General features: G+C 29.6%; 1 protein-coding gene across 1 annotated transcript in view; it reads left to right on the forward strand.

The window, feature by feature from the left end:
* LOC129223974 (protein O-mannosyl-transferase TMTC3-like) overlaps nt 1-23927 on the forward strand; it is a 182023-nt gene that overhangs the window by 121542 nt on the left and 36554 nt on the right. The window contains exon 10 of the mRNA XM_054858360.1: nt 18030-18167. Coding sequence (XP_054714335.1) covers nt 18030-18167 — 138 coding nt within the window. The remainder of the gene's footprint in view (nt 1-18029; nt 18168-23927) is intronic.

Genomic DNA, 23927 nt, shown 5'->3' on the forward strand with positions numbered 1-23927 from the left:
AATTAATTTATTTCCCCTCCATCATTTAATTTTACCTCAGAAATAATGACATTGATAAGGTCTGTCACGGAGGTGAGATTCATGGAGGTAAGGAACTTCACATTACTATAGGCATAATGGATACATTTTTCAGGGGAATATTTTTTTTCTTTGTTGCTACAATCTGCACATGTTAAGCATATGAAAACATATCACTTTTTTTTTCACATTAATTTACATCCCTGAAATTCAAGTTGACGGAGGTGAGAATTCACAGTAACCACACTTTGTTTTTAAATCAAAATCTATCTTCTTATTTTTCAACGAAAATCTCACAACTTCTTTACGGCTGAAAATAAACAAGTGGGCCCTTGTGTTAATAAAATGTTGTGTCATTACTGCCTCCTGTTAATGAGAAATGGCATTTTGTGTTTAGGTAACGGAGGTGAGAATTTATTGTGTGAAATAATTCCTTATCCTACTAAAACGAACTAAAGAACAGTATTAAAAACATAAATATACTAAAACAATTAGTATTTGAGACACTTGTGAAAGGAATAATAAATCAATACATGTATTAGGGCTGGCGATATTAGAATTTTAATACCGCGATATATCGCTCTCAAAATGTCGATATTTTCGATGTATAGATATATTTAGTTCGTTAAATTCAACAGTTTATTGGGAGGGGGGGACTGCAAAACCTATTATATAAGTATCTGCAACAGAGAAAAGCCATAGACCATCTTGGTGAATAAATATTATAGTAATTTATTCTAATATTATAGCTACAGCAAGGATTGTCATGCGTTTGTGTCAGAGAGGGGGGGGGGGGGGCATGAGGCTGATCATACCACAGAAACGTTTGGAGAAATTACTTTAGAAGAATTTAAGTCTTTATTAGTGCTTCGCAATTCTTGAGGGGAAAAGGAAACTTGGTAAAATTGAGGGGGTTTTAATTAGCAAATATTCTCTAATGCTAGGACAAAATATCTATTACTTTTTCGCAATCTTAAGCACTCTGATTTTTTCATCACGCGCTAATATTTCTGATCATTTATTGCTAAGTAAAAAGGTAGCCAATATTTGTGGCTCACAATTTTTAATCTTTACTGGTCAATGTTATCAGAAAATCTATCAAACGAACCAAAGCACAATAGGAGCTAATTTATGTTATAGTACTCGGCTAACAATATCAAACATTTCTGGAACGTCAGTTCAGTTACATAATACTTCTTCCCCGCCAAAACTGAAATTTCTAATAAACATTGTTGATAAATATTTTGTGGAATGTAGGATTTTACTTAATAAACAACTTTCATTATTTACTGACCAATACTGCCAACCTTTTTTGAACAAACTATCTACTATGTATCTTTAGCTTTCATTATTACTAATCAATATCACCAGATATTTTCAAGACAATAAGATACCCTTTTAGTTTTATTTGCATTTTTTTTATTGGTATTAGTAACAATATTATCAAATATTGTTCCTTACAAAAAGAAGCGGCGACTTAATTTCAGTTCTTAAAAAAGAATTGCTTTCTCGGAAAGAATACATTGTGATCACTCTTTTCAAACAAGTTTAATTACTTTGGAATATTTTTCTTCGACTCGAACTTTTCTGCGAAAGCAAAGCGCCATCGATCATTATATGTGGATAGATGTCAATAATTATTATAAAGTTTTCAAAAACTATAATTGAATTTTACTTTACCTCAACGAGTAAGCATTGTACAAACTGTCAACTGTAAAGAATGAGTACGCTTAAACTCAGTTTTTATTTTATTTGAAAATGAAGATAACTTCAGTTCTTTTAACAAGTATGAATGATTTAAAAGAGCTTTTACTGAGAAATGTAATTAAACATCAACGTTACCAAAATTCAGTAGTTGGGAACACATTTCTTAAACATTCCTTAACTTTGTTAAAATGCAATTACCTTCCACATATTAAATTTCCAAAACAACGCAAAATACAATAATTTCACGTAGTCCTAATAGTATTCTGGTACCAGGTTTTATCCGCCCTCAAGAAAACAAAAAGCAATTGCGAAATTACATTACTTTGTACTTCCTGAAAAGAGTTTTAATGTGTGTTTTATCTGTTTTAGAAATCGCATTAAAGAATTGTACAATTTTTAGGGGAAAATGTATTATTATTATTATTATTAATTTTTCCCGCGAAACTCTAAAATTTTCAAAATACAGGTTGTCCAAGTAAAAGAAAATTGATCAAGTCCTTCACTATTAAACCATTTTTGGCTAAATTCATTACATCTCTTACAATGTAAAAGTTTTTCAGCCAATAAGAATTTTAGTTAAATATAATTTAATTAGTGAGAAACAGTAAGAGATTTTTTGGTTTTTTTGCCTAAAAATCTTAAAATCAGTGTTCCTTTCCTATCATGTTTTTTTTTCTTCGCTATACATATTAAGCATAATTCCACTTTATTCACAAAGTGTTAAAAAAGAATTACTTTCGTGAAATACATTTAAAAAATGAAAGGTTAATTTTTTGTTTTTTTCTTTAACTTTTCTAAGAGCTTCAAAATATGCAACTGAATTATTTACTTAAGTCTTTTCAAGGTATCGCAAAAATATGTATAAGTTTTCCACCATTTTTTTGTTATTAGTTCTCTATAACTGAAAAAAAAGAAAAAAAAGAAATTTTTAAATTACTTATGACTACCTGTGATGTTCAGTGTACTTTTTTGTACCTAACCCCACCTTCTAACGATGAGCTTTTGGTTTTACGACATGTTCAGTGCACTGAAAAAATGTTTTGTGTAAAATGTTAAATATATTATTAATATTAATTTCAATGTATTAGACATTTCAAATGCATTGGTTAAACAAATCCTAACTGAAAAAATAATAATAATAATAATTTCCCTAATGGTAATAATAATAACAGTGTTAGTTATAATAACAGCGTCAATAGTAACACTAATAATAATAACAATAATAGTGATGGTGATGATGATATTAAAAATATCAGTAATAATTTAATAATAATTTTAATAATTGTAATAACAACAATAATATTAATAAAAATACTACTAGTACAACTCCTACCAATAATAATGATAGAAATAACAGTGAAAGGAGCAATAATAATAGTAACGAAAATGATAGCAATAACAGTAACAGTATTATTACCAATAACAATAATAATAACTATGATAACAATAATTTTAACAATAATTGTTTATTTTATATTAATATTTTTAATACCATTATTCATGTTATCGGTATTAATACTGGTATCATTTCTAGTATCTTTCCTGTTACTATTATATATTAATATTTTTAGTATTTGTATTGTTATCATTACCGCTATTGTTATTGCTTTTACTTTTAGTGCAATTAGTATAATAATAATAATAATAATAATTATGATTATTATTATTATTTTTTTAATACTAATTGCACTAAAAGTAAAAGCAATAATAATAATTATTATTATTATTATTATTATTATTATTATTAATATTATTATACTAATTGCGCTAAAAGTAAGAGCAATAGCTTTAGCGGTAATGATAACAATATAAATACTAAAAATAATAATATGTAATAGTAATGGAAAAGATGCTAGAAATTATACCAATAATAATACCGATAACATCAATAATGCTATTAAAATATTAATGTAAAATAAATAAATAAAAAGAAAGAAATATATCAATAACATCAATAATAAAAATAAATTACTAATAGTAATCAGTATTGTTATATCTATTTTGTCTATGTTCTTCCAGTGAGTTGTTTTAAGCTATTGTGCACCTCATTTACCTAGCAGTTATTCAAATGATGAGAGGCAACACAAAGTAAACGAGCAACGTACGATAAATATCGTTCTGATGAGTGGAAAAAAATAATAATCAGTTTCATCGCAAATAGTGAGTTGGGTATAAATCTATCTTTTATATCAGCTGTTCCTGTCGCAGTATCGATTCAGCGACTACGTGCAGTATGTTCTCTCTACCCCTTCTATAGCAGCTGACGCGCCTTACAACGCCCCCTGTCGGCCCAGCTGTTCCCCGAAGACACGAGAGTGTGTGTACATCGCAGGCGAAACATCGCGTGGACGACTATTAATAAGACACACGAAGAACAAGTTTTATGGCAGAATTGCGCCGCCCAACGCCACGGCTTGTATGATGTGATAATATTTAAAGAGTAGGTCGAGTTTTAACGGCGCAGAAATTGATGGTGTTGTTAGAAGTTTGTCAAAGAGTCTGCGTGACAGGTGACAGTTCGAGGTTTGTGACGGTTTCATGTTGTTTTATGTGTGTGAACAAAGGCAATCTTAGGGTCTTTTCTAAAAATTGACTTTTGTTCAAGCTGTTAATTGCAGGTTTGTCAGTCAAAATTTTGTATTTATAGTACTAAGTTTCTTTTCACGACATCTTAAAAATGAGGCATTTAGCATCAACACTAGCACAATACTTTTTTAATTTTATCTTACAGGAGTGACAAAGCTCGTTTCACGCTCTACATTCTCAATTTTGCCAAAATAAATAATTTCCTTGCAGTACTTACTTTTTATATATATAAAAAAAGTTGAGTTGAGTTGGTATTGAAATTACTCGGAGTTTTTTTTTCCGTTGCAAATGCCAATGGAATTACTGTAGTTTCTCAATTTTATACCTTGCAGTAGCCTTTAGACTGTCGCATATCACGTGACATAGACGTTGGTTATCTCCTGTATCTTGAAAATGTACAAACGCCGCTCTTGGGTGAAAAAGGCCAACTCCTTGTTACTAAACCGACAGAATACAAGTGCTATAAAATATCAAATCACAAAGTTAGTAAAACTAGTCAAGAAATAAAAATAAATAAAATCCGGTCTATCAAATGAATAAACTGTAAGCAACAAAGAATCCATGGAACAATAACGTAGTTAAAGCACAAATATTACAAAAAGCTGACTTCGGATCAAAAAGCTCACTTTTTTTTGGGCTTGAACAAAGGGTTTTTTCAAGCCCCAAAGTACATGTATGTACCTTCTGGCAATATTTGTACTTTTGTTACGTTGTTACTTAATGGTTATACTGGTCCTTTATTGTAGGTATTTTTAAGTTGTGAATGTTACATTCCTTGCACAGAATCCGTAACAATTATATAGTACACTTAATTTAAACTTGTTACGTTCAAAATTTGTTCTAATGCTTAGAAAACTAAACTCATTTCAAATATAAGCCGATAATTAGCAGTCGGGTCTGGTAAAAGTAGAAAAACTGCAGGAGAAAAATTTGTTTTCAAATTCGGAAAAAAGGCAAATTTTTAAAGAATTAAACTTTTTTGCTATTCCTCACTCCTATTTGAACATACAACCAAAAATTAAAAATTATACGGAGCTGTAAAAAAATTATAAACACATTTCAAATAAGTAACATAAAGAAACAAGTTAATTTTCAGCAGGGGGATTTTAAAAACGTTAAAATTGTGCATCGTCATAAGTCAAAAATCAATTAGCTTAGTTTAAAAACAAGCCAATCAGAAAATGAAAAAATATTTTTTTAAGTTTCAATAAAGACATCTTGAACTATTCAATACATTCAGAGGAGAATTCAAAAATGATTTAGTTACTTGTAATTTCCAATCAGTAGAACTTCAACATATGCATTAAATTTCATTTCTACATTACTGCATAGAAATTCAATTTACAATGTTTGCCAAAAAGCTTTATTTAATTTCAGCAAAACATTCAATAGGGACTTGCTGGTATTTCACAATAAATATTCTCAATTCCTTATTCGTATATCCAAAGGACTTAACCTCTTTCTCATAAATCAATACTGAGGCTATTTTATTTCCAAGTTCTTCTACAAACGAGAGCCTTTGCGCACCTGCAGACACAGCTGTTGGCGGAGACATGCGAGTCTGTGCGTATCACGTGGGAAACGTCACGTGTTCCTGTAATGGATAAGGAAAATAAAGTACCAGTTTCGTCACAGGGCATACACCTAGGCCCTACAGATAGTATTTAAAGAGGCTGCCTGATCGAAATTTAATGGTCTCTCTACGGGTTTGTCAGTCGAAAGGATAATTAGGGGTATCTCGTATTAGATTTTATCCAAGAGCTGGTAAATGTCGAGTAACGGGAAAATAAGACAAAACGGGTTCATAAATAGAATTTTCCTGAAATATATGCAACAACATCATTACGTTAACGTTGAATTTTATTTATTATATTTTATTTAACTTAGAATGTATATCCGTGTTTTTTCTTTTCTTATTTACTTCCTTTTACGAAAACGGAAGTATTGTATTCGCGAACAAATTTTCACTCAAAAATCGACTTTAATTTCCATTTCTCTCACCCCCGAATGAATGCTGAGTTTTTTTTTTTTCGACTCGACCACACGTGAATAATTGCCTAAGAACGTATACACACGCGGAATCTCCATTTTGACGATTCCCGAGTTAATTACAACGAATATTATCGTGACGTCTGTATGTACGTATGTATGTATGTGCGGATATGCGGATGTGCGTATGTATGTCGCATAACTCAAGAACGGTATGTCCTAGAAAGTTGAAATTTGTTACTAGACTCCTAGTGAGGTCTAGTTGTGCACCTCTCCTTTTGGTTGCATTCACGTGTTTTTACACAGGTCTTTTGTCCCTTTTTGGGGGGGAATCATTGTTAATTTCAATGTAAATTCAAGTGGTGTTACAATTTGGAGGACACTTGGCGATTCATTGCCAATCTTTTGGTCGCCAAGTTTTGTCGCCAACTTGGCGATAAATTTGGCTATTTTCTTTTTATTCTGGTTTCAATTTGGCCACTGTAGGTGATACTTAGAGTGTAAACTTTTGAATCACACTAAAATTGCCAATAATGGGAAAATGACATTAAATTGGAGTAAAAGGAAGTCATGTGATGCACACATCAGCTCGTATATATATATATATATGTATATATATGTATATATATATATATATATATATATATATATATATATATATATATATATATATATATATATATATATATATATATATATATATATATATATATATATATATATATATATATATTGTTATTATATATATATTGTTATTATATATATTGTTATTATATATATTGTAATAATTGAGTTAAATATTATATAATAATATAATATTTAACTCAATTATTAAACTCTTTTTATCATTGTGTTTGAAAAACGTTAAGTGTCACATTCATGCAGTTTTTTTCTAATTTTATTCATTGTTAAGGGGTCTAAGGACCTTTAATCTTCAGAATTTTCGATTTTCTGGAAAAAATATATGTTATGCATAATTTTATTCGGAACAATTTGATACCTTATTTATTACCATACGCCAAAAACTTTTCGAGTTATTGTAAAAATGCGTAAACTTTCCCCGTAGAGATTTATGTTAACAGCAGCTGTTTAAGCCTCTTTTTCTCAGGTGCCCATTTCTTCGGTTTTCTCGTTTTGCGCGCATGATATTTCAAAAAGTTTCTTATATATTTCCGGTAAAACTTTTCATGCATGTTTGTCTAATACATCTTAACGATCTGAACCTAAATTTCAACTAAAAAGTTAAAGTTAATATTTAAAAAATAAATATTTTTTAACCAAAATTTTGGAAATTTTCGATATTAACTTACCAAATTTCAAAAAAATAAATAAATAATTTTAAAAAAATAAATAAATTTAGGTTCAGGTCATAAATATAAACCAGATAAACATACATTGAAAGTTTTACGGACATATATAAGAAACTTTCTGAGATATCATGCGCGCAAAACGAGAAAACCGAAGAAACCGGCACCAGAGAAAAAGAGGCTTAAACAGCTACTGTTAACATAAATCTCTACGGGGAAAGTTTAGGCATTTTTTACAATAACTCGAAAAGTTTTTGGCGTATAGTAATAAATAAGGTATCAAATTGTTCAGAATTAAACTGTGCATAACATATATTTTTTCCGGAAAATCGAAAATTTTGAAGTTTAAAGGTCCTTAGACCCCTTAAGCAAATCTGATTTCAAAATTAGACTATTTATAGAAACATCATTGGCAAATAGTTGGTTACTTTTTAGTTTAACTATAAACATTTGTTAAGATTCTTTGCGTCTCATGAAATACTGACATGACTGTCTGACGGACATCAAAAGTTTTAAAATAGAGGAAACATGAGAACAATATAAAAATGCAGATATACTTTATTCTTGTTGAGAGACAGTTTGCGAAATTCATGTTATGCATTTTCGTTCAACATCTACATACACTTCAGTAAAAATTTTGCAATAAGCATACTTTCTTTTCTCGATAAAAATATTTATTTATAAGATTTTACAGTATAAGACTGGATAGTAGAAATAGGAAAGAATTACTGGACTGAGTAATAAGGTTCATCCAGGTAAATATGATCTAATTAAAAGAATAAAGAACAGTACAAGAGAAAGCAAAAAGATAATTGAAACTCTATTCCCCTCCTCCCCAAAAAAATTGATAAAACACTGTCTATTACAAGCTTATACAAATGGTTACCCAGTTTTATCTTCGTTTCTTTTTACTTCTTACTTTCATATTTGTTTATTATCAAATAGTCACTCTTTTTCAGTTGTGATAATAATGAAGACAGCTTAGAGATTTTTACAAAATAATATGCTTATTCTAATTTTTAATAAGCGATTCCTAACAAAGTTCAGTTAATTATTAAGAGAAAAACAAATATATTTTTCCAACTTGTCCAAAGATTGGTTTTTCCAAATATGACGTCAAGTGGTACACAAAAAAAGAATATATATATATATATATATATATATATATATATATATATATATATATATATTATATATATATATATATATATATATATATAATATATATTATATATATATATATATATATATATATATATATATATATATATATATATATATATATATATATATATTTAAAAAATAAGTTGTAATACTTAATTTAATAGACACCTCTGAACAAAGGAACACTCTTATTAAGGGATATTTTTATGTTCCCTATCACTTTGAATAAGGAGCTCTGTGTATTTACTTCTAACTAACAGACCCTCAGTTTGAGGGACAATCGCAGAGAAAATTACACACTCGATGCATAAACTTAAAAGAAATATTTAATAAACTGGAAAAATCAAGATTCATGTTTTGCATAAACATTAACTGAGGAAAGTTTGACAGCAACATGCACAATGAAGTATATGCTCTTAAGTTCTTCCCTGAAAGCAACATGAACGCTTTTTCCTCCCAGCAATTTGTGCATGGGGGCTTAGTGCAGACGTACAGAACATGATTCTTGACATGCTTTGTATAAAAAACTAGAAATGTGAGCAAAATTTGTATCTTATTCGTGTATTATTGCAAATTAAAGGACATTAAATATATTTACGTACCGAATTACTTCAAAGTAACTCCTGGCAGTTTAAACATTTTGCTATTATTAAATGTTCGGTAAATTTTGAATTTTTGGAAAGATACATTTTTTAATTTAAAGAATTTGGAATTTCAATCAGTATAAATGAGATATTTTAAATATTTAAACTTAAATTTTAATAGTACATTATGTTCAAAAAATCAATTATCCAATGTATTGAAACACAAAACATGCAAATTATTGCAGACACGTGTTTCGGTGTTACAAGGAACACCTTTTTCAATGCAAAGAAGTGTGAGCTTCTGGATGAATAGTCATTCGAGAAAATTTTCTCGGATGACTTTTCATCCAGAAGCTCACACTTCTTTGCATTGAAAAAGGTGTTCCTTGTAACACCGAAACACGTGTCTGCAATAATTTGCTTGTTTTGTGCTTCATTACGTTGGATAATTGATTATTTTAATTTTCAGTATACAGGTATTTATTCGTTATATAGTACGTTATGTGTTTTAAATTTATTCTGAGTTAATGTCCATGAAAACGTTTTTAATCAAGGACATTGATTATAGAACTAGTAATAATGTAAACTATAATAAACTAATACAGCAAGTAAAATAACTTTATATTTAGTCCACTTCTTTTTCTTTTTTTTTTTTTTTTTTTGTAAATATCCTGTGTGAAATGTAAGAACAGAGAGAGTAAAAAGAGTATTGGCACTAAGTCTTATAAACGCACTTCAATCAGAAAACTTAGGTAAACATCTGAAGTTATAAATCAAAGTCACTTGCTCCCCATGTTGTAGTGTTATCTATATTGAATCTTCCCATTTGCCAGCTGACACTTCTCTGCCGTCTTGAATTCCAACACCCTTCAATTCGCAGCTGCTCCCGAAGACAGTAAGTGAGCTGATATTGATGGGACACTCAGTGGAATGATGTTTTGTCGTTGATCATTTCCTACGCTGGAGAAATGAACATTGACACTCCAGCGATAATAAAATCAGTTGCTATGCAGAATGTATAAGCCAGAAGTGATCTTTCGCTTATAGAGAAAGAAATATTGCCGATTATTTAGTACTTTTCCGTCATAAGTTGGCAGTAACTGCAGTTGGCGTATTTTTAATTTATCTGACCTTTTTTCTTTTTCATTGCCGGCATGTTTAGTCAAAATTACAAACAAACTACTTTTTTTGGAGATACCACACATTATTTCGTATTTTTAACGATCCTGTAAACAAAACAAGCCATTAAACAACACTAAAACTTAAGAATAATCCACCAAGTAACTAAAGTAAGACATTAACGCGTTAATTAATCCACCAAATGAAAACCATTAAATAATATAAGAATTACCACTTGAAGAATCCGATTACTAAATAAAACAGCATGAAAATTTCTTTGAAATGTAAAATGTAAGTTTGATCATTTCCTACGCTACAGAAATGAACAGTGACAGTCCAGTGATAATAAAATCCGTCGCTATACAGAATGCATAAAAGGGTGGGCCGAAAAAAGGAAATTTTCGAAAAGCAACTTCTAATAGCAAAAAAAAGTTGCGTATTGCCATCCTTAACATGGGAAAAATAATTAAAAAAAATAATATTTGTCTATTCAGATCGCGCGTTGGCAGCAAAGTTTGAAAAAAAAAATTAAAAAAATGGTCATTTTTCAAATATTTTTATAAAAATCCAAATGTTCGAAATTTTTGTTCGAATACCGTTTACATGCTTCCTTTTCATACTTTCTTCATAAATCTTTGAAAACATTTGCATTTCTTTACAGTTTTTAGTTCGCGAATAAGCCGCAAAGTTTCGTGAAATTAATCAAAATTCGACGTTTCTAGCTTATTCTGCACATTGCGGTATTTCTTCTTTTAGTTTAAAGTTATATTTTTTACGATGAATGTGCAATATACAACTCTGTGTAGCAAATGTAATTATATTTTACTGCAATTTACCCAGAACCCACCACAAGTAGGTGGTTGCACTTTGTGTTCCACACTGCTAAGAAAAATAGTTATTTACAGAGCTTATACATTTGTAAAAAAAAAAAATGCATTCACAATGAGTATATTATTTTAAAAAAGATTCTAGGCTTCGATCAAGGTTTGAAGTGGACTTGCGACTCAATTTTTGCATTAATGATCGTGAACATAAAGTTTTTCCCATTAATCAATATCATGTCTCATCCCAAAATGCCCAACCTACTGACTCCCTAACTAGTTAAAAAAAAAACCTTTCAACAGCCGGAGTGTAAAAGAGGAACAAAAACTGAACTGTTAGTAAAGCTTCATCTGTTTTTGTATAATTACATACAAATAACTTAGATAGAACTTAGTCGGAAGAAATCGAAATTTTTAAACTAACTTAAAGAGCAAGCAGAAGTATATTGTCAATGTAATACAGAAATGAAAATGAACAATGTAATACAGAGATGAACCTCCATCGCCTAAAACCAAAACCTTTCAGCAATTAGCATTCTTTAACAAGTGCTAAAGGCGAACTTTAACAGGTGCTAACATGTCTGTATATTTTTAAACTAAACTACTAACGGAATGAGAACACTTGTAAATTATATCTTTAAAAATTATGCATCTATGGTTACATAAAATTAAAATTTAAAGAACAAACGTCCGTGACACATGGATCTGCACACTTATTTAATGTTACAAAATCTACAATTCAGGTGCTTGATGATCCTTTGAATATCATGGATCTCGTGATTCAAAGAAATGCTTACCTTGCTATTTTTGTGAAATTGTTACTGACCATGGCAGTGGACAAGACGTGAAACATAAAGGAATAAGATGGTACACAACGCAAAAGATTACATATCACGAAACACTTATTTAGCTGTAATAGAATTTCATCCACCAATATTAAGATTTGGAGCTCCGAAATATAACAGTTGATTTATTGATCAACTTATTTATTTTCCTCCACTTCAGTGATGATGGGTAAAACAAGGTTATTTTATCACTTCTAGAAACTATACATTTTCTTAAGTATGCATTTTTGAAAATTCTCATCAATCCTTTCACTCGGGTAGGTGAAAGAATTGTAGAAATGGTCAGTGAATCTGTAGAAACTCATTTGAGGTATTAGACGCAAGAGATGGATTTATCTGAAAAACATTTTATTCGGAAAGGTCAAAGTCAAAACTGAGTCATAAGCTCAAATTTAAATCTTGCTCAAAACCTAGAAACTTGTTTAAAATCATATGCTTATTGTGAATGTAAATTACTTTACAAACACATAAGTCATGCACCAAACTACTCTTGGGAAAAGCAGGGTGGAACTCAAAGTGCAATCATCTACTTATGGTGGATTCTGGGTTGTTAGTGCAATAAAATACAACTGCAATTCCAGTCAAGAGCTGTTTAATGCCAATTTATTGTTAAAAAAACATAACTGGGATCGAAGAGATGAAATACTGCAATGTGCAAAATAAGCTAAAAACGTCAATTTTTGGTTACTTTCACGTAAATTTGTGGCTTGTGCGAGAACTAAAAACTGCAAAGGAATGTAAATATTTTCAAAGATATATGAAGAAAGGATTAAAAGGAAGCATGTAAACAGTATTAAAATAAAAATTTTGAACATTTGGATTTTTATAAAAATAATTGAAAATTGACCTTTTTTTACTTTTTTTTTTTCAAATTTTACTGCCAATGCGCGATCTGAAGACATAAATATTAATTTTTATTTATTATTTTTCTCATGTTTAGGATGGCAATACCCAACATTTTTTTATATTGGAAGTTGCTTCTCGAAAATTTCCTTTTTTCGACCCACCCTAATGCACAACCCTAAAGTGGTTCAATTCAAAATATAATGTGAAATACTTTGCCTAATAAATATAACAAGTCATTATAAAACAACTGAAAATGAAAAGAAATATAAAATTGATGCATCAGGCGAAACCATGGCGGGGAAAAAACAATAGTTTTCTCTATTTTCATTAATTTGAAAAGTATGTGTGTAAGTAATGGAGCAAAATACAGGAAAAGTAAACAATTGATTAACTTTTCTTTTCTTTTCAATGTTATGTTTTGTTCAAGAAAAATTGGAAAACAAAAATTTATATATGTATGTTTTGATAAATAATTCCAAGAAAATTAAACTTAGTGCTAAGTATCCAAAAATTAAAAAAAAAAATAGTCACACAGAATTAATGATTGAATCAGATGTAACATACTTCATTATGCACAGAACATGAATGTATAACATTTAAGATGTGTCCAATATAATCTCAATTCTAGTTTTGACGTTTAATTAGATTTCAATGTGCAACATTTTTCTGAAAAATCTACTTTTTCGAAAAGAACAGACCTTTAATAATACTTCACTGTAAAAGGTAGAGTAAACATATCTTTGATCTAGGGTTAGTATCACTTACATAGTGTCCTTTACCTCCCAGATTGCAAAAGCAAGCATTTTAATGGCGATTTTAGCTGAAAATTACAACAAAAATAATATCACTTACACCGTTTAGATGGCATGCTGTCTTGGATTTTGTTCTCATGTGTGCTAAAACTGGACTATAATGTTTCTGGCGATAATTCTTTCCGCGAGCAGGAAGAAACATAAAATTTCCAAAAGGTCTGCGATGCCTTAAAATAAATCTCAGCTCTTAAGAAAATAAAACAAGGAAAAGCAAAGCCTCTTAAATACCTTTAAAACTCTAACAAATCCTTACGATGTCCTTCCATCTCCCACTTTTCCCTACCCGAAGAAACAGAAAATCCCTGCTCTAATCTTGAACACCATTCCCCGTAAGACTCGCATTTATTGGAAAGGGAAAGTTTGAGTAGGATTTAAAACTCAAACAACAGTGCCGTAACCCGGGGAAAAAATAAAATATTTTAAGCCTTAAGTACTTAATAGGACGGAAACTTAAGGTAAATCCTGTTAAAAGCGTTTTTGACCTCAGGTTGTTTTAAAAATAATTCTTGTGTGCGGTGGCTTTCGCATATTTATCACATATTGGATTGTCGAGTAATAACAGAAAAGCCACTCTAGTGGTTAGATTAGAGAAAACAATCCCATTATCGCTTAGAAGCTACATTTTCAAATTATAAACAACTTTTAAATGCGAAGCTTTGGTACATTCCGCAGTATCAAAACCAAAATTTTTCTTTATAAAAGTAAAATGAGCATACTTGTTTCACTTATACATTTCAACCTGCATGAAAAAAAAAGTTTTAATTCTGAAGCTATGTTACTTGACGTTGTGGTAGTCAAAGTGAACTGAAAAAAACAGACATAAAAAGCGTTCCTTCAGCGTTCAGGTGCAAAGCTTTTTTTTAAATTTTTTTTTAGATATATGAAATCGTTTAACAACTCATCTGTAACAACTCATCTCTTGTGGCACATTTTTAAAAAATATTTTCTGTTATGAAGAGAAAAGAACTGAATTAAAGAGAGATTCTAAATGGTTTTAAATGAAATTATTTCACTCAAGTTACTTACTGGATACATATTGTAACATTCCTCGGATTCCCACATAATATGACGTAGTTATACATTACCAATCAAAATGAAAGTAAACATTTTATAAAAAGGATAGTTTTATGCAAATATTTACAACTAGAATTGGTTCATTCATAATTTAAAATGCTTTTGTGTTGCAACTGAGCAGATAAACAGGTTGTCCGAAAAGTGCTTCACACATTATAAAATTTCATATAAAAGCAACAAATCGTCGTATCTATGTGCGGTTTGCGCCATAATGCTACACGGGTTCTAGAATTTTTTATTATTATAAATTACTTAAAGCAAATTCTTACTTTGACGATACAGTGATTGCTTATATAGCTATTTTCTCGTTTTCTTGTTTTTTATGTTGTCATTAAAAAATTGAACCTATGAAGTATTATGCCGCAAACCGCATATTGATAGTCACAATTACTTGCTTTTACATGGGTTTTTCTCCAGAAAATATAATTTTTGAACGCAAATATTTTTCAATTTCGAAACCTTTTCTTTTTTTTTCATTCTTACATGAAAGTGTTACCTGCTAGAAGTAACCATAAACAATGGACCAGCTAAATTCCAATTATTTTACTCATAAATTTAAAAAAAATTAAAATGCCTTGCTCTCGGAAATTAAAAAAAAATGAAAAAACTTTTAATGTTTCAAAATCAAGGCCAATTTAATATCGAAGTAGTAAGTTTGTTCATTGTGCAAACAATGAGGCATTTTAATGATTAGTGGGAATCTTAGGTTAAGCTCTCTTAATTAAAGTACGGCTTAATTAGTAGTTATCCTTTTAGTTCAAATGTGTGTTGAAAAATAGTATTTCGTAAATTTAAGAATATACTGGTAATTTATAATTTTGGTAGAATTATTAAGATATTTCCCCTCCATCATTTATTTTCAACTCAGAACTAATGACATTGATAAGATCTGTCCCGGAGGTGAGATTCATGGAGGTGAGAAATTTTTCATTAATATAGTCCTAATGGATACATTTTTCAGGGAAATATTTTTTTTCTTCGTTGCTACAATCACCACATGTTAAGCAAATGAAAATACGTTCACATTTTTTTTACATTAATTTACATCCCTCAAAGTCAAGTTCACGGAGGTAAGAAGTCACAATAACCACACTTAGTTTTTAAAACAAAATCTATCTTATTGTTTTCCGACAAAAATCTCACAACTTCTTTTGGCTGAAAATAAATAAGGGACATCCCTTATATCATGGAAAATAAAATTTGATGTCATTACTGCATCCTGTTAATGAGAAATGGCATTTTGTGTTTAGGTAACGACGGTGAGAATTTATTGTGTGACATGACTCTTTATCCTACTAAAACGAACTTAAACACAATATTAAAAAAATAAATATAGGGGAATGTGGTGGAAAGTGAAATGGTTATGACGACCGAGTTTTTTCCAAATGAACAAATCGGATATTTGTTTCGAAAATTACAGGACATAAAGAACGAACCTTGTATTTTATACTAAAACTTGCGTTGAAACAGTACTCTTGACTTTTGGCAATAAATTTGAGTCTTCAAAAAAAAAAAAAAAAAGTGGAAAATGTTCACTTTTTGTTTTTATGGGGCAACTAAAAAATAAAATATTTTTCTCATAGAATATTTTTTATTTGTTTATAAAACATATTTTTTATCAAAAATAATAAATGAAATGTTGAAAGAATAATTGAAAATATAACAGAACAATGTACGAATAATTAAATGAATAAATTAATTAATATGTGAAGAAAAATAAATGAGCGGATAAAAGAATGAATAAATGAGAAAATAAGTGAATGAATTAACAAATAAATGAATTACTAATTGAAGGAATGCAAATGAATTAATTAATAAATGAAAGCATAAGTGATTTATATAAATGATTGAGTAAGCAAATGAAATAAACTATTTCAATTTGTCCCATCCACTTTGCCCCGTATGTACTTTATTAATTGAACAATATATTTAAAATTCAAACAAGCTTATTATTAAGTAAGTTAATACTGCATTGAATATTAAGAGGTCTCAATAGCTATTTTAAACGTTAATACCAAGCACTTTATCAGTTTATAGTAAAAAAAATAACTTTTGATGTACAACAAAATATTACAATACGCATATCATTTTTTAAAAATTGCCTGTATTACCGAATGCTTTAATCTTCATCGGTATTTTTTCCTGACTACACACGGCACTACATAGTTAAAATAATACCAGATAGATGGAGCAAAAAGCAGATTAAATATTTCACCATTTCACTTTTCCCCGCTATTTCACTTTGCCCCATATTGCATCACTTAAACAATTAGTATTTGAGACACTTGTGAAGGAATAGTAAATAAATAAGTGTAAAATTTTAATTAAACAAGTTATTAAGCAACATAAACAGTCACACAAGGTGTGTGACATGCCACGGAGGTGAGAATTCACATGTTGTGAGCCAAAAATATACGAAAATAAAATGTATTATTAAAAAAATGTTGGCAGGTTTAACTAGATATCTTTTTGATGGAATTAAAAAGCATTGTTAAATGTATTTTTTCCTTACTTTTTGCTGTAAAAGGCGTGTGAGAGAAAAGTTACACTTTTTGAAGAATGACCGAAATGAGCTTTTAAAGTGTGTCAAGAACCTTTCGGACAACCTCTAAGTTCGAAACCAGTGTTTGTAAGGAAATATAATTTGCTTCAGATGCTACGAGCACTTAATAATTTTCAATTGGAAACGAGTGACTTTTGCTATACAGTAAAACCTGTCTTCAACGATACTGTTGGGACCTAAAAAAATATCGTAATAGACAGGTTATCGTTATAAAGAGTTTGATTATTCATGCTGACATATTGCTGCGGCCAAACAAAAAAATTTTATTATAGACAGGTTATCGTTATACACAGTATCGTTATACACAGATTTCACTGTATAAACAAAAACATAGAATATCAGCCACATCAAATTAAAAAAGAAAAAAGTTAAAAGTTATAGTGCATGTGGGATAGTTAGAAAATTGAGCTTCTGATTACCCAATTATCATACAAAACACAAATAAAAGAACTTTACGATCAGGTAAGAAAGGAATAATTTATCGTTTAACATCTGTTTGAATGTTTGTTTTTAACTAAATTAATTCACAAACTAAATTACCTCACGAAAAAACAAATAAATTTATAACTCCTGTATTTCTTTTTTTTTCTCTAGGAAAACAGAATACAGTCTGTACAGTTCAGCCTTGTCGGTAAACCAACAAAACGGTAAACTGCAAAACAACATGGGACAAGTACTAGAAAGTTTAAATCGGCACGAAGAAGCCCTACAACATTACGAAAAAGCGATAGCGTAAGTAAACGTATTCTTATAGGTGCAAGTTCCATTTTATGAAACGAATACAGTACATATTTCTTTAAAAATTACATTGAGTTAATTTTTGCAAATTTTTTTTCTAACTCCGGACACGTTTAAAAAATTGTTAATCCTTGAAATGTATGCATATTTATGCGTTAGAATATTAAAAAAATGTTTTCCAATGATCGCTAAGGAACGAAATGACACATCAGAGAGACACAAAAATTATCATATTCTTTAAGAACAACCCTTGATACAAAAATATAGAAAAGATCTTGCGTACGTGAGAGTAAGAAGCACAATTAAAATCACACTTTGCATCAAACGTTTAAAGCATCAGTCGCACGTTTGTCCAATTTATAGCAATACAAATTTTGAGTTTAATTCTTTGCTAAGAGGGATCTACAAAAAAAAAAAAAGAGAGAGAGAGAGAGAAAAGAAATGAAATGAAAAAAAGGAAAACAAATGAAGAGAAAAAACAAATTTCTTGGAACTGAGTGATCTTAACTAATCTTGGAGAAAAATGTGCATCTGCATTTTTCGAAGAAAGTGTTGTTTATGAAAGAGTTGGTTGTTGTAAGTGGTACCATTTATTAAAACAGTTCGTTTTTAAAGTCTTATAGAAAAGTTTGAAACAAAAAATGAAACTTATTGATTTAATTTGTCTTGGACATTAAAAATACAAAAGTTATTAAATTATATTTTATTAATAATAAAAAGTTATTGTATTAAATTTTTTAACGATTTTTTTTTAATCAGATGGGTATCCCACTTACCCCATAACAAAGGGTATGTGGGCCGCCCACTTTTTAATTAAATTTAAAGCAAGAATATCAAAAACAGAGTTAAGCGGGTCTTATATGTTAACGTATACGTTCTTAGCATGACATATTTTGTGTTAATGTATCCATTTACGACCTATCAAATGAAAACTTAATCCGTATGACGGAAAACTGTAAAAAAAAATAGGAAAAAAAAATTTAATTTCTTGAAAGCCATACATTTTAATTTTGCATACAAAGCAGTGCTGAATAAACATAGTACAATTGAGTAAGAACAGTTTTGGTAAATTATTAAACATTAAATGTTGTAAAAGAAATAGGAAATACTAAATTCAGGCGCTAATTTTGAACTTGCTAACAGAGAATCATTATCACTTCGTCCTCAGTAATAAATACAACACCATCTGAATCAAGTAAATAAAATTTCGCTATTTCTATTCTCTTCTGCAACTTTAGCAATATGTTTACTGCTTTTTTCTTAGCGTCATCAACTTTTAAAGCTAGAGCTACTTAATTATCTATGGTCTTCTTTGTTGCAAGTTTCAAATACATAGTCACCATCTTTCGCAGTTTTTGTTGCAAAAACTCACTTTTATGAGGATGCCCACTTATTCCTTGAAGGGAAAATTCACGAGGATGTCGAACTCTTCCTCTTCGACACACATTTATCAGTAATACTTCAAGTAAAAATTCCTATTGCAGTTTGAATTTTAGGTGAAAAATGTATGTTAAGTTTGATGAACGCTTAAAAGATAATTAAAACTACTCTAGAAACACGTCTTTAAACAATGTTGCTTGAACTCCCAAAAAAGTTATTTTCAAAAAATTTATTTGACATAAGTTTTATAATCCGGAAAAAAAATGCTCGAAGTGTAAATATATGCAAAACCAATCACTTGTTTAAATTGTAATATGATCAATCTAAAAAAAAAAAAAATTATAAAATCTGTATAGGGGAGAGTGTTGTACCTTGGGACACTTTTCATATTTTAATTTTTAACGTCAGTTATTTGAATCAAATTTAAAATCTAAAAGTCACATTAAAGTACCCCAAAAAACTTCTATGCAATATATTTTTTTAAATTAAGACAGTTTGAAAATCAAGTATTGCCAGCCATTTAAAGTAAAAGTTCCAAGCTGTCCCAAGGTGCAACATCCTATTGTACTTTGGGACACAACCTGTTGCACTATGGGAAAGTCTTCATGATTCAGGAAACAGGCGTATACTTGAACCAAAATTGCACCAGAAAACAAAAAAAAAAATTCATGGTATTGAGTTAAATTATGATTAATGAATTGTTATCTAGCATTAAATTTGTTTAAAAGACTACATAAGATTAGAACATTGTTCCATGTTCCTAAACATACCTTCATTATTAAGAACCATGTGTATGTTGTACCTTGGAGCGCGTGCTAAGGTACAAAATGTTTGGCTGTCCCAAGGTACAATCACCACGTGGTTTAAGAAAAACCAAAATGATGGTCAATCAGGATGCATTATCATTATTTTCTCATAAGCAAAATATTTAAAATACTTCTCTTTTATAACAAAATAAAATTCAGTTGATTAAATGCACAAATATAAAGACAGAAAATGAATTAAAAATGAAGAAAATATTTACTTCGGAGACATGAAATTTTCTTTTTCTCATAAAATCGTCAATTTTACTCATTTGATGCTGATTTTTACTATGGCGCCATTTAATGGGGAAGGTTACTATTAGAGATTGGCTCATTCCTTACAGATTCAACGGATGAGTTCGCTCGACCATTTTTAATTTTTTTGAAACTCATATCCCAAAATGATGCATATGAATGATGTTTAAAACCACTTTTATTTTTCTCTAACCTTAACCCTTGATTTTTTAGGGGTCATCAAATGTGATTTTTGCAGTCAAAAATGGGACTTTTAGACCTTTTCATTTTGGCCGAAATCTATTTGAATTACATTTATGGCAGTTAGTTTTACGCTTTGATGTTAAAGTGCATAAGATGATAGTCTCACATGCTGAGTTACGTGGTTGTAACTTAATAATTAAAATAATGGCAACAGGTTAAAGTTCAAGGTCATTAACTACTTAAGCTGTCAATCATGTATGAACTACTCATTTACGTCCAAATATTTCTAAGTTATCAAATTAAAATAGTTTTTTTTTATACTTAAAATATGTTTTTTCAGTATAATATATTATATAGGCCATTTAAGAAAGTGCAATGAAGTTTTCACACTTTTTATTTCTGTTTTAGCGCGTAAATTAACTAGCAAAATTGCTCAATTTCAAAGACCTGTATCTTTTTTACAAACCAAATACACAAAGCAATATATATATAAAATGTATAGTACTTGAATGGAATATTCAATTGGCCAAGAAATTTCATTTTTAATTCCATCAACTTTTGGTTAACAGGGGTCTAAAAATGTCATTTTTCTCAATTTTCTGATCTTTGAGGGGCTGTAATTTGTAAATGGTAAAGAAACACACAATTACAGCTATATTTTCTCATTAGTGTGACTCCAGTGATTAGTTTTTGCCATATTTCATTTTGTGTTTTCGTACCCTAAGCGAGTTATGACCCTTTGAAATGAGCAAAAATTTTACATTTGACCTTGAACTTTAACCTGTTGCCATTATTTTAATTATTAAGTTACAACCACGTAACTCAGCATGTGAGACCATCATCTTATGCACTTTAACATCAAAGCGTGAAATTAACTGCCATAAATGTAATTCAAATAGATTTTGGCCAAAATGAAAAGGTCTAAAAGTCTCATTTTTGACTGTGAAAATCACTTTTGATGACCCCTAAAAAATCAAGTGTTAAGGTTAGAGAAAAAATAAAAGTGGTTTTAAACATCATTCATATGCATCTTTTTGGGATATGAGTTTCAAAAAAATTAAAAATGGTCGAGCGAACTCATCCGTTGAATCTGTATGGAATGACCCGATTACAAAAAAATGGCTGTTAAAAATAGATTCTTAGAAATCAGCAGTGTCCCAAGGTACAGCACTCACCTCTACATATTGCAGTTTTGGAGGGGTTAACTACTTAAGCGCAGTGGCACTCTTCCCCAAATTAATCCTATTCCATAATGCAAAATGTGTAGCAAAATTGATTTTGCTATTTCACGTTTCGGTGATGAAAGAAAATGGTACTTCGATAACAAATTGTAAATTGTCTTGGTATCAGAAAGATCGTTTAAGATTACATCTTGTATCAACATGCTATTTTCAGAATATCAATTATTTTACCAGTCACATCAATTTTTAAATTAGCATCAAGGTATTAGATTCCACTCCTCTTAACTTTTCATTGATGAAGATAATTCATCTAAATTGCAAAGAGAATATTAATTCTGATTATGGAAACAAGATCATTGGATTAATTTAGGCGTTTCAAGAGATTAAGTGGAGTTGCAATTAAATTCAGAAGTTCCTCATTAACATGCTAAACGGGTTTGACTTTGGCCGGATTCAACAGAACAGCAGTTTAATTAAGAAACGTAGAGCGCTTGCAAGTGCAGAAGCCGTTTATCCCGTATTTATTACAATTTCAATTAAAAATGTATTATCAATAAGGTAAATGAATAGAAACAAGTGAAATGTATGTTGATTAATTTTATCTTATGTGTAGAGATTGATTTCTGAATTGCAAAATTCAATATTTAAGTCCATATTAGAATAAACGCTAACTAGCCATTAATATTATTGGTAATTTATCAAGTTCAGTAACTCAATTAAAACGAAAGTGAGCATGAGTTATTTATCAAAAAACTACTTCGTCAAAATATTTTATTTGTTATCAGGAAATAAATGTTAGAGAGCATTGTTTGTAAACCTTTTTTTTCTGAGCAATTTATTTATCTTTACTAATAATAAAGCTGAAAATCTCTCTGTCCGGATCTTTGTCTGTCAGGATCTCTGTCTGTCAGGATCTCTGTCTGTCAGGATCTCTGTCTGTCCGTATCTCTATCTGTCTGTCAGGATCTCTGTGACGCGCATAGACCGTTCGGCCAATTTTCATGAAATTTGGCACAAAGTTAGTTTGTAGCATGGAGGTATGCACCTCGAAGCGATTTTTCAAAAATTAGATGTGGTTCTTTTTCTATTCCAATTTTAACAACAAAATTATCATAAGATGAACGAGTAAATTACGAAATTATCATAACGTGGAACCGTAACATGGGTACCAGCCAATTAGCGAGATACGAAATTATCATAACGTGAAACCGTAACATGGGTACAAACCAACTGGCGAGAAAATTCACCATACATTATTTGTTAATATACAGGCGAACCAAAATACCTTTTATTTTTTCTATTACGGGCAAAGCCGTGCGGGTACCACTAGTACATCATAAAAAATATATTTAAAAAATTAATGAAAATAGTAATTAGTCAAATCGATGTTTTTATTTTGTTCCGCAAAACATTTAATGTTTTCAAATTGAATGTGTTATGAGCTCACAATGCTAAGTGGACTAATGCTTGACTTTTTCCAGTCTTATGTCTTAACATAATTGCCGTGTTTTTTCATGCGAGTTTGTGTAGCTTGTTTTGCTTCGTATACATTTGCAAGTTACATTTAAAATTGATATTTTTGTAAGCACGAGAGTTGCATTCATGAAAATATCAACTTTTTGCAAAAATATTTTTCTAACTAATTTTATTCGAATGATTTTAGAAATTATTTCACTCATTACACTTAATTCAGTGATTTTACATAACGCAAGTGCGATATATATATTTTTTATTTCATTTAAAATGTGGTCATTTTTATAGAAATTAATGGATTTAGAAAATTATTATCATTTTGCCACAATACATAAAGTTTAATTGTTATAATATAATGCTTGAAAGATTCTTAAAATTAGCATTTTTTTAAAATTTATGTATTTTAAATTATGTATTTTAAAAGTGATCATGAGTTAAAGGAATGAATTCATATATAATTCACAGAAATGTTTTTAAAT

The sequence above is a fragment of the Uloborus diversus genome, chromosome 6 (genome assembly GCF_026930045.1).
Source record: "Uloborus diversus isolate 005 chromosome 6, Udiv.v.3.1, whole genome shotgun sequence".
Taxonomy (NCBI): domain Eukaryota; kingdom Metazoa; phylum Arthropoda; class Arachnida; order Araneae; family Uloboridae; genus Uloborus; species Uloborus diversus.